Here is a 12,608-nt window from a genome sequence, read left to right as displayed (position 1 = left end):
AGGTTTTGAAACGGGAAAAAGCTCACGGAGGTGTCAAAAGGCCCAACAGACCTGGTCGCCCACGCTGCACATCAAGTTTGGTAGACCGCAACATTTTGCGAATAGCAAGACACAATCCACGACTCACGGCGAGCGACATTATGCGTGAAATATCCAAATTTTTGTACCTTCACATTCAATTATAATATGACCCATTTTATTTGTGGTTTCCAAGTTATACTCATTTTATATTTTGCTTGCTATTTCAATTTTGCAGGCGTTATAATATTTCACGTTATCGATCTCATTTTTAAGAAAAAACGCTAAGGTACAATTATTTTAATTACGCCAGGATTTAGTACCTTTAATGTTTAATATGTTAAGTTCAAATAACTCAGAAAAACATGTCTTAGAAAAGAGCAGGCGCAATTTCAAAGAAATCTTCCGTAGAAAAATCATGCAAGTAAATGTTTGCAAAAAAATAATTAAATCTTGCATATAGCGTTGTTGTCACACGGCCATTATAATATAATAAAACATTTATTTCAAGTAAGTTACACTCATATCTTGGTTAGTAAAACTTAATTCTAAAATATATATTAGTTTTTAAAACCAAGGAATATATCTATGTATATCCTTGGTCTGAATTAAAGATTATAATAATAATAATAATAATAATAATATACATTATTTTTCTTCAGCTGAGTACGGCACATGTAGCCGACAGCAGCGTAGTAAATAAGGGGAGTCTAGCCTGTCCCCTATCATTTTCATGATGGTGTTGGAACTGGCGCGTATCCAGCGCACCAGCGATGCGGCTCTCTTGCGGGTAGTGGTAATTAACCCTGGCTTCGGCGAACATCCCTGATGTGCTACAGAAGCTCAGTAGCCCCATCAACACCCGAAACGCGTTGTTATACTGGACGCGGAGGGCTTCATAGGCCGTTTCGTATACGAAAGCCACAAACTGCACGAGTACAGTGAGGTACAGTAAGCTCTAAATAGTGTCACTTTCACCTCCCTGTGTGTGAGCAATCATATTCGCCCGGATCGACAGAGCCCTCCTTTCTCTCTCTATGTCTTTATCATCTTCGAGGTCTGCCGTAACTATGTGTCCTAGACATTTAAACATATCTACCTTTTCAAGGACTTCCCATTAAGTTTGATGGGTGTCACTTCGGCTGTTCTGCCACGACCGACCTCAAAGACCATATATACATTATATTAACATTATATTTTAAGCCATGAGTTTCAGCATCTGTTTCACACACCTCTAGCAAGCTACGTATACCGCCAACAGATGCGCTTAGCAGAAATTACGAATTACATTTATAAAACGAATACGAAATTAAAATTACGTTTTACTTAATCAAGCCATTGAAAAATGTGACATACAATGTCCTTTGGAGCATCAGTCCTTTGAGATACTACCTACTTACGTTTAGTAACAAATGTATGAACTCGTACTAAACACTAATTACTATGTAAACAGACCCTAAGGCAAGTGTACACGCTGTCCTTCACCAAAAAGCTAGTGGTAGGCTAAACTAAATTTGATATGAGTTATTCGAAACATAACATTTATGAATCTAACTGCCAAGTTTCGGGAATCGGGATCAAAAACAACTTTGCGTTTATTTAAATTTTTAAGGATAACTATGCCTCGCGCGTCAAATAATGGTCGCTATGACACATTTAAGCACATATTTAACTTATTTATTTATTATTTACATGAGCTGACAACCTATATTGTTTTTTTTCTTTCTAAGGACCATTGAGCAAGAAATCTTAATGCAATTTTGAATGTTAATGTTGTTTAAATTTAAACTTCCATTTATTACATTATAATTATTATCATACAATTAGTTTTTTTTCTTGTTGTTTGTTTGTTTGTTTATTATCATGCTTCTTACCTTGTGACCAGATAAGGCAACCTCAGGTTATTGAATGTTGCAACATCACTTTCCGTTCTGATTAAATATCTGAGCACTCTTAAAGCTGCAGCTCTCAACACCATGGACTCATCCACCAGGCTTATTCTTATGCTGGAAAATCAACAAAAATGAAAGATATTTCATACATTAGGTATATCACTTAGGATATATATATATTTTTTTTAATTTATTTAGGAAACAAACAGTCACATATTAATATATATAAGCTTAAGTGATAACAAACAGACCTTTAGTTCCATTGAAAATAAAAGTATACATAGTAAATTACAGATCGAAACAGGGAAGGTGTTAGGCATCTTCTTGTCTGTCACGCGTACAGGGACTTCAAAACATCGGTAGGTAATTAATAAATGCATGACATAGTACAGAATTTAAAGTGGTATACAAAATAATTAAAATACATGTATCGCTATAGTTGTTATGCGTGCAAATAATATATAGTTACTAGGTACTTAAAGAAAACGTACAATATTTATAAAGAAAAGATTGAACTTCGCAGAATGCTACTGTATTTACAAAATGATAATGAAAAAATATCTAAATTTGAAAATTTATCATTGTAATCACGACAGGCTCGTCTAAAAAAGTATGCTTGGCAAAATTAGAGCCACAAAAGCTAATATGGAATGTTTGGGGGTGGCGAGTGGGAATACGACGAGGCAATTTAAAAATATTTTTTTCAAGAAGATCAGGAGAGTCAATATAGTTATTTAAAAGCTTATATAAAAACATTTGGTCTATATATACGCGGCGTCCGACTAATGGCGTGAGACCGTGCCGTATGCTGGTACTTTCAGACAGATTCAAACCATGGCGGAAGTTAAGTGACTTTAATAATTTATTTTGAATTCTTTCAATTCGCGTTTTATGAAACTGTATATTGGGGAATCCAAACGATGCAACCGAATTCTAAAACACTACGGACGTAAGAGGAATATAATATCTTTAGAGTATTAGGGTCTTTAAAGAGTTTAGAGAGCCGAAGTATCAAACCCAACTGCTTATAAGCTTTTGTAGTAATAAGATCTATATGTGAAATAAAATTGAGCTTTGAGTCTAAAGTGATACCTAGGTCTCGAACTAAGGAAACTCTAGTTAGTTGCTTGCCTAAAAAGTTATAGTTAAATAAAAGGGGTACACGCTTATGGGTGAAAGTGATACACTTGCATTTATCAGGGTTGAGTAGTAGTTGGTTGGAGTTGCAGTAGGTAGCAAAACTGTCAAGATCACGTTGTAGTTCAAGGCAGTCGTTGTTTGTTTTTATAATTTTAAATATTTTTGTATCATCAGCGTAAACAAGATGCCTTGAACTATTAAGTGATAAACCTATGTCGTTAATATATAGGATAAATAAAAGTGGTCCTAAATGCGAACCTTGGGGTACACCTGAATCAATGGTCAAGTATCTTGAAGTAAAGCCTCTTAGAGATACTGCTTGGCTACGATTTTGTATGTAAGATTCAAGCCATCTATGAAGATCACCGTGTATACCAAGATCATATAATTTTTGAAGTAGGTGGGCATGATTAATTTTATCAAATGCTTTTGAGAAATCGGTATACACGGCGTCAACGGCGTCGGATATTTTGTTTGTTAAGTATATTAACTTTAGAATAGAATATTTTTTATTCGTAGACACAAACAAGACACATTAAATTACATGATATAACAAAAACAAAGGAAGTATAAAGTGCCACGAAATGGCCTTATCTCAGCATGTTGCTGGTGGCTTCCAGCGCTGATCTTCCGATGGTTTTTTGGACGATTTAGGTATTTTGTTTATTAGGTATAACAGCTTTAGGTATTTTGTCCGTTAGATAAATCAACTTAAGGTATATTGTCCATTAGGTATATCGTCCATTGGTTATAAGAGCTTTAGGTATTTCGTGCATTTGGTATATTACCTTTGTCACCCAGGTGTCTTGTGCATTATGTAGGTGTTTCATCCATCATGTTATTTGATCTTAGGTCATTCAAAGTTTAGGTAAAATAATTGTTAGGTAGTTTGAAATTAGGTGATTTAAGCATATATACAGTTTAGGAGTATTTTAGGTATTCTGTTCTGTTCAGTTCAAAAATACCAAACCTTACTAGGGTAGTGGCACCAATAGATAAACAATCAAGCAGCTACCCCAACTTTGTTTTTTTTTATCTGTATGTTAGAGCGTGTTTCCAGTAATTTTTATTTATTAATATGATTCAACATACAATGAAGTTGAGATTAAATGAGTCAGAACTATCTTACTATCATATCATTATGCAGTATTTTTATAACAGTAAATTAATGCCACATTAGCAGTGATCGGAACTATGGGAGTAAAACTTTAACAAAACTTGTTAAGCGGAGATAAAATAGTGCATACAGCCCTATAAAATATTCATGTCCATAGGGATAGGAATAGTATAGTACTTACAGCCATAAAAATATTTACATTCATAGATATTCGAATATTTTTAAGGCTATAAGCACTCTTTTACGTCCTCTTGATAAGTTTTGTTAAAGTTTTACTCCCATAGTTCCGATCACTGCACATTAGACCAATTTGCCCAGAAGATGAACAATGTGTCCTAATTATGAACAATTTGGTCCTATTGTTGAACCAATATAAATGATATCCTCCAAAAGCGGCCAAGTGCGAGTCGGACTCGCGCATGAATGGTTCCGTACCATTTGAGACTTATTAAAAAAAAATCTACTTGCTAGATCTTGTTCAACATTTTACCACTTTGGACACACACTTTACCACTTTGGAAGTGTCTCTCGCGCAAACTATTCAGTTTAGAAAAAAATGATATTAGGAACCTAAATATCATTTTTGAAGACCTATCCATAGATACCCCACACATATGGGTTTGATGGAAAAAAAAATTTAAAATTTTATGACGTATTAAAAAAAAAACTACTCGCTAGATCTCGTTCAAACCAATTTTCGGTGGAAGTTTGCATGGTAATGTATATCATATATTTTTTTTAGATTTTTCATTTTGTTATTTTAGAAGTTACGGGGGGGGGGGGGGACACACATTTTTTCACTTTGGAAGTGTCTCTCGCGCAAACTATTCATTTTCGAAAAAAATGATATTAGAAACCTCAATATCATTTTTGAAGACCTATCCATAGATACCCACACATATGGGTTTGATGAAAAAAGATTTTTTGAGTTTCAGTTCTAAGTATGGGGAACCCCCAAAATTATTGTTTTTTTTTCTATTTTTGTGTGAACATCTTAATGCGGTTCATAGAATACATCCACTTACTAAGTTTGAACAGTATAGCTCTTATAGTTTCGGAAAAAAGTGTCTGTGACAGAATCGGACAGACATGACGACATTTGGCTACGGAGCCCTAAAAATGGTTTTATAATATTTAAAAGACAGCTTTTTATAGAAAGCAATGGTTTCAATTACATAAAAATAGCAATATTACTGAAAATAAAATTAGGTAAAAAGGCCTTATACAGATTACTTTCCAATGAACCAATAAAACAGTTGGTTCAACTTTTGGTCATGATTTGGGTAAATGAACTAACTGAATCTATGAATGTTCAATTTTAAGGAATAAAAGCTAAAAGTTGAACTAGTCATTTTTTTGTTGAAGTTTTGGGCATAAGTAGAAGTAGATGAGCCAACTCAAACCTTAACCATGTTAGATATAAAATGTTATCATCATCTTTGGTTAAAAAATCAACTATCAGCAGATGATTCATTTAAGACATGAAAATGTTATCTACCATTTTGTGGGGAATAAATAATGCCATTTGTAAAAACTAGGTCTTGCCTTAAAGTTGAACTCCATTCATCTATTGGTTTGTATTCACTATATCGAACCATAACTTGAACAGCAAATTTCTTATATTTTAATGAACAAAAGAAAATATTAAATAACAAATACTAGAAGAAATAGTCCAGAATGTATATGAAGCGAAATCATATCAATATATTTATTATTCTATTTTATATGCAACTAAAGGCTTGTTTTGAAGTGGCCATCTTAATAAGATTTCCATACAAACAATCTGCTCTCAACAGCATACATACATTTATTGTCTTAGAACTAGAATGTTAGCCTCAAGGAAGAGTCATAGTTTTATTAAAAAATTCCACAAAGCGTGTAAAGCATGTCAGGGTTTGATAATTTCGATTTTAAAACTAAACATTCATGTTCTGGGGGTCGGTCATCTTTTGGTGCTACTATCCTATCTCAATTACGATGGAGTGCTTAATTTCTGATCTTTTTAATTACATTTGGTTATTTGATAGAAAACTAATTAGCCTCTGACTAAACATACCATGTCATCAATTCATCAGAAGTGAATCCTAGGTTGCTGATGTCTTCCTTGCCGAGTAGTGTCACCAATGCATTCAAGTAAGACAGTTTGCGGGTGTCTGAGCTACTTCTCTGAGCTCCACGGAACACTGTGATCTTTGGCACAGTTTTGTTTGTGGGTGAAACCTCATGATGGAATGGTTTCATTAAATACAGCCCTTCAATTATTGATATTACATTCTCCTTTGGTGTTTTGTTTTTTGATGTCCAATTTAAACACATCACTGGTGGTTTTACCTGAAAGAAAAGCAAAATAACTTAATATCTGTTTCAGTTTAAAACATAATATCTAATTGATGACCTGCCTTAGTTGGAATTCTACATCATCATTATCTCTTACAAAAATAGTAAACTAATTATTGTTTACGTTTTACAGTTTTTAAATTATTAACATTTCTTTTTCAAGTACCTAGTCTAATTGTAGTTGTTCAATAATTATTTAATATTGCCGGTTTATTTCAAATCACGTCTTCAATGTTATTTAACAACAAACTACCATATTCCTAACCTCATTTTTGTCACTTTCTCAGATTACTTTTCCCTCAAGCATTTAACTTTTAAACTATAGTACTAATAGTTTCTGCTCAATTTATTTCTGAAATGGTAATAATATAAGCAAAAAATATACCTTTCCTCCGATTAAACCAATTTTCAGAAGTAGCCATTATAAAATCATTTCATGGCACAGTTGATGGACGAAAGAAGCTCATGGTAAACTCAGTCACAGTAATACTTTATATAGTAGTAAACACACGTATGAACTAACAACAAAATGTTTATGATAAAAAATATATCTAATTAAATATTATTGACAATTTACTAAACATTATTTATGAAAGCTTGCTTGACTTCATTTTGAGGTTATATTTGGCATAAGTGTTGCAATACTAGAAATTTGAGTTATATTACTGAGGGCCTACCGCGATTACTGAATTTCGCAAATTGCGGGTATCTTTCTCTGTCACTCTAATACGTTTTGCGAAAGTTAGAATAAAAGAGAAAGTTGGCCGCAATTTGCAACTTTATGAATTTGCGGTAGGTCCTCTGGATTATTTTGCAGAGATCCGTTTTGTAGATTTTTCTATTATGCATATTCTAACAAAAATTAGCACAAATGTTTAAATTTATAATTTAAATTATCTGATATATTATCAGGGTGAGATTATAAGCATGTTATAAATTATACACCAACCCAACAGTACATACAAACTACTCGCATGTCATATCGATGAGGTTTGTGGAGCCCCTTACCGATAGATAGAGATATATGGAGTGTGGAATAAATATATATAATAAATATGGAGATCTTTATTTGCATACCAACATATCAGTATGATACATAGGTATGTACATAAAGGACCCTGGAAAGTAAATAGAAACCATACCAAGAGGTATATTTTACTGAGGCAAGCATTTAAGAAAGAGACAGAGGATCGTATCGGTGTGGGATCGGTCTCGCTCTCTGTGACACTGACACTTTTAAGCCAGTTTTGATTTTTTGATTGCTTATTCTTTTTGACTTTTGACAATCTATTATTTAAGTTTTCCGGAGTTACTTTTTCAGTAATTAAATAAAATCCAATACAGTTAAGGATACCGTGTAATAGACATAGAATTAGAATTCTTCAACACCCATCTTTTATACTTTTGAAGCCGCTGCAAGTAAGTATACAAGTACTTATAATGTTGAAATTTTCGTGTCATTTATAATCATAGGATTATTATTTAATCATTTATTTGTTGCAAACCATGGTATTACACATGTTCTTAAAATTAAATAAGCACAGTCATGGACCCTACTACAGCGTGGTAACAGGTTTATACGAACGAACATAGGTACACACCTTTCCATGACATAGAACTCTACCCAAGAATTTATGGGAGATAATTTTATATAATAAGAAATATTAATTATAAGTAGTACTTAGTAGGGTGGTGGTCTAAGTGGAGAAAAAGTGAGGAGGCTTTCACCCAGCAGATGGGATCTGCAGTCAGCCCCAAAACAAAGATAAAGAATTAAAAAAAATAAAAATAACAACCTGACTGTAGAACAAATAAAGCTTTAATAAATAATAAGTACTTAGTAGGTATATATAACATAAATATAAAAACAAACTAACTTTGATCTCCTCCATAGGTTAAGTAAAATAATAATTATAATATATTATACTTATGTGTATTTAAAAATAATGTTCATAAATGGGTACTACTATATTTAATAACTTTAGTCCTAGCTAGCTATAAGAATACTTGCAATACCCTTTTCAGGGTGCCATGTGTTTCTATAATTTAAATGTAATAACTATGTACCATGGTTCGCAATAAACGATTTCTGATTTCTTAGAAAATAAAAACAAACAGAACAAAAGTTAAATTGTAATATTTAAAATTTATACATTAAAATAAAATAACTATTGCAGTACTATACTTGACTATGCACTAGTTAAATAGAGTTAAGTAGGTAATAAATTCTATTTCACTTACAGCTGGATTTTGAGACATTTTGATTCACAATGGATGCTACTGCACAACCTGAAACGGAAAACCCATCAACAGGAAAAGATAACCCACCACCAGAGGAAGAAAATGCTACACCAGACAAACAGAACACACCCTCAGATAGTAAAAAACCTGTTGACTTCAGACTGAAACACTGGACCAAGGATGAAATCTATGAGCTTCTGCAAGCAATCAAAGTGTTTGGTTCTCAAAATGTTACTTGCATATCACAAAGTATTCCAAATAAATCTGCACAACAAATAAAAGATGCCATTGCATGCTACAAAGAAAGAGCACTCTCTAAACAAAATCCCCTTAAAAGAAAAATTTGGAGCTCAAAGAAACATGTCAACAGGCCACCTATACCACTAATCAGTTGGGCCAAGTTTTTACAAGATTCTCTTAGCTACAAGGATCTACATACTGAAACAGCTACTGCTCTGAGAATAATTGCAGAATTTGACAACATACCTGCAGCAACACATACTGAAAACATAGATTTTAGGAACATATATCATTCTATAGCTAATGCCATGGAGGGTAAGGCAATAGCAGACAATGGCCCAATGGTTACCATTCTCAACAAATGTATTGTTGATACTGCATTAACCAGCAAAGCATTCATGCGTTTAGCAACATTGCAAAATGTTGTTGAATGGATTGACATGTCTGACAAACCATGTGTGTTACCGAGGCCCACAGACAATTTGGAATTGGCAACCTTGAGGCATTTGGCGTCACAAAGAACATACAATCCTCTAGGCATCCCTGAGCAATATCTAAAGCCCAATTAATTATATTAAGGTATAAAAAAAACTGTTTATTATTTTAAATGTTTTATTACATTATGGCTTTACAATTTAGAGGCATAATACCCCATAACCTTACACATATATACATAGACATGGAATAATAAGTTGTACATTATTTGGTAACTGTTGTGTTGTATATCTCAATAAGGGGTCAATAATCTCAAATTGAAGAATTATTGAGACAGAATAGGGTACCTAATTAAAAAGCTTGAAATACTTAAATAAATACAAAAATAGTTCATATTTTTTGAGAGATGCTGCTGACAACTACTTCCAGAACCAGGTTACAGGTCCAGGTTTTACAATTTCATTATAGACAGTTGTATGCCATGGTCAAATCAATATATTTTTGCTACTCACCAACTAACTTTCTACAGATACAGTCTTAAATCATTAAGCCATTTAGTGCTCAAGCTAATTCGATTTTCCAATTTCAACTATACCCTCAATCAAGTCCTGGACTGTATATATTATGAAAACAAGGTGCCTCCAGATTAGGCGAACGCGCCACGAGTAAGGTACCTGCGCCAAAGAAAGTTTTGTCTATGGTACTAGCGAACATGGATGCAAAATTTGAACCCATTCACTTGATTCACTCATATAAAAGATCGAAATGTTGAAAGTAGGCAAGGTTAAGTACCAGGCTTTCTTTGGCGCAGGTACCTCGCGTCGCGTGCGTCGGAAATGATGCTCTAGAGCCATAGCCTTATCGGACGCGCTGTAACAGCAAGTTAAAGAGGTATTTAAGAGTTGAGCCACTCCACAAAGCGCGCGAAGAGCTTGACGGCTATCTTGACCACTCGGTCCCAGAAGCCGGGCTCCTCAGGCTCTTGTTGCTGCGGCGCGCTCAGGTCGTCATCGTCGAAGGATTCAACTTGCCGCTTCTCGCGGAACAGTGTGCTCAATGGTGCGTCATCTGAAATTAATATGTTAGGCGTTGGTCAACACACTATAGTCCAGTTCTTAACCTTTTTGCGAGACCACTGGGAAAAAATGAAAAGGACTACCAACGTTTTATATGTGAATGTCTGTGTCGAATAAAGTCAATAAAGAGTTGTTCTGTCTATTGAATCGCGGATCACTTTAGTTACTTTTACTTTGAGAACCACGGGTAGAGAACCACTGCTATACAGAGTGAATATATAGGTCATAATGAGCAACTTTTACAATGGGACCCGAAATCGTGAAAAATAATTGGCTGTTCCATACATTTTGGCTGTCTGACCTTGACATTTTCTATGGGAGGGTAAAATTTTTTTTCGCGATTTCGGGTTTGGTCCCATAGTAAAACTTGCTCAGTAAGACATATAGGTATATTAAGCCCGTAAATAATTGCAGGTGACTAAATACACACCCTGTATTATTATTGTCTCTGTTTTTAGGCATGTAATATACCTAACAGATTGTATTGTAAGCAAAAAAGACCTCATAGGTAGGTACGTTTCGCTTGCGATTGAGTAAATGTTTACAAAAATAAAATTAGTAGAAGTCATACACATTTTTTAGCAAAATCGTTCGCTTCTTTCCCGTAGACATCAAGTCGAGGGAAACTAAAGCTAATTTTTACAGGTGGGATACATTTTTTCAGTACTCCAAACTCACATAAGAAAAATAGGATATAAATGTACCAGAGTCTTTAACTTTGATTGTATTGTCCACAGAAAGTGTCTTTTTTCTAAAAATAAATGTGTTTGACCCAGGTTTAAAATACGCCGCCCTGCCTCTCGAAGCTTTTACTAATACAAAAGTAAACAATTTTTTTTTTCCTAAAAACTCACTTATTAATTCTGTGTCCGGAACTGCGATCTGAAAATAAAACGATTTACTTAGTTAATTGATGCAGACTAACCCAGTATATACCTAACTACCTTAGTAATGACAATGACAGTATGTATGCCGCTTCCGCTGTGACCTAAGATGAATTAAGTAGGAATTAGTAATTACAGTTTTGTGTTGTTCTCGATAAGGTGCAAAATGTGGTAAAGCTAATTATTATCAGTATTATCACAATAGACCGTCTTGCTTTTAGCATTGGATTATTTTGTATAGCCAGTAAAGTCTTCATGGAAAAAAAAACTACATAAAACAAATTATGGGACAAATTTTTTCTTACTGCCCTCAATATTCTTATGCTTAATTAAGAACTATCCGTCGCACGATGAGACGATGCTGAAGAGCCCATACTCGATTGCCTATATATTATATCATGTGCATGCCTTACACACGAATACACAGTAGTTAAGGTACGCGGAATTTCCTCTCTTTTTTAGTAACATCCATTGCGTGCCATTAGGCAAATTATGCATTATTTACAAAATATTGTTATTTCTTAGGTTTATTGATCCTTAGACAAAACAAAGGTCAGTATAAGTTACTCATGAAGTTCAATCTGTTCAATTCATTTTGAATTTGTAATATTTCATGCTCGGCAGCAAAGTGTGTTTGCCTCTCGTGCCGCAGACCTTCGCAACGTTCCAGATTCTGGTTTTTGAACCACTCCGCTGGCGGTTCAATTTTGAATTCTCTCGCTTGTATAGATTTTTTCAAAACAGGCTCGAGAGGTGCTGTATACCTAAGCACCTAATTCCTAATCATCATTTGTATTCATTTCCTTTCGATATCACTGGTCATTTATTAATTATTAACCGCTTTCGAAAACTAAGTTGGATTTCCGCAACTCTTTTGACGCAATTTAACATATGTAGCACAAATTGTCTTTATTAAGGAAGAGGAGGGACAATTTATACACTATTAATTAACCGACGACTTTCGTACGAAAATAATATTAATCCGTACTCACTTGGTACCCATCTGCACGTATCGAACAGACCGCCACCAACGCAACGATCACAGCAACCACAACGATGGTTCTCATGGCGAGCCAATTACCACATTACGTCCCCATGACTGTGAACTTGCGTTTTATACAAGGGCGTGGTTTCAGCTCGCTTGCGCGGGAAATCATGGCTTACCGAGAATAAGCCACGGTGATTATAGTTTGTCGGTACTTATTTTGTACATCTTTACCATGTTATA

General features: G+C 34.2%; 3 protein-coding genes across 3 annotated transcripts in view; 1 reads left to right on the top strand and 2 right to left on the bottom strand.

The window, feature by feature from the left end:
- Positions 1-7,476, bottom strand: part of LOC133519480 (uncharacterized) — a 41,384-nt gene extending 33,908 nt beyond the window's left edge. The window contains 4 exon segments of the mRNA XM_061853486.1: positions 1,893-2,024; positions 6,224-6,459; positions 6,461-6,498; positions 6,890-7,476. Of these exon segments, the coding sequence (XP_061709470.1) occupies positions 1,893-2,024; positions 6,224-6,459; positions 6,461-6,498; positions 6,890-6,926 (443 nt within the window). The 5' untranslated portion in view covers positions 6,927-7,476.
- A 229-nt stretch (positions 7,477-7,705) lies between these two features.
- On the top strand, positions 7,706-9,605 carry LOC133519698 (uncharacterized). Its single transcript, XM_061853753.1, has 2 exons — positions 7,706-7,923; positions 8,748-9,605. The coding sequence occupies exon 2, from the start codon at positions 8,775-8,777 to the stop codon at positions 9,552-9,554; it is 780 nt and encodes a 259-aa protein (XP_061709737.1). The 5' UTR covers positions 7,706-7,923; positions 8,748-8,774; the 3' UTR covers positions 9,555-9,605.
- On the bottom strand, positions 9,580-12,608 carry LOC133519699 (uncharacterized). The gene is made up of 3 exons (XM_061853754.1): positions 12,373-12,608; positions 11,351-11,378; positions 9,580-10,488 (listed from the first exon to the last, which is right to left on the bottom strand). The coding sequence occupies exons 1-3, from the start codon at positions 12,445-12,447 to the stop codon at positions 10,316-10,318; spliced, it is 276 nt and encodes a 91-aa protein (XP_061709738.1). The 5' UTR covers positions 12,448-12,608; the 3' UTR covers positions 9,580-10,315.

This window comes from Cydia pomonella, chromosome 7 (assembly GCF_033807575.1).
Source record: "Cydia pomonella isolate Wapato2018A chromosome 7, ilCydPomo1, whole genome shotgun sequence".
Taxonomy (NCBI): domain Eukaryota; kingdom Metazoa; phylum Arthropoda; class Insecta; order Lepidoptera; family Tortricidae; genus Cydia; species Cydia pomonella.
Note: the sequence above shows the minus strand (reverse complement) of the source record. Positions and strands in the feature narration are given on the sequence as shown.

Coding starts and splice junctions, on each gene's coding strand:
- LOC133519698 (XM_061853753.1), top strand. CDS start 8,775: ATGGATGCTACTGCACAACCTGAAACGGAAAACCCATCAACAGGAAAA.
- LOC133519699 (XM_061853754.1), bottom strand. CDS start 12,447: ATGAGAACCATCGTTGTGGTTGCTGTGATCGTTGCGTTGGTGGCGGTC. Junction 11,379..12,372: donor TACGTGCAGATGGGTACCAA/GTGAGTACGGAT, acceptor TTTTATTTTCAG/ATCGCAGTTCCGGACACAGA. Junction 10,489..11,350: donor TCCGGACACAGAATTAATAA/GTGAGTTTTTAG, acceptor TATTAATTTCAG/ATGACGCACCATTGAGCACA.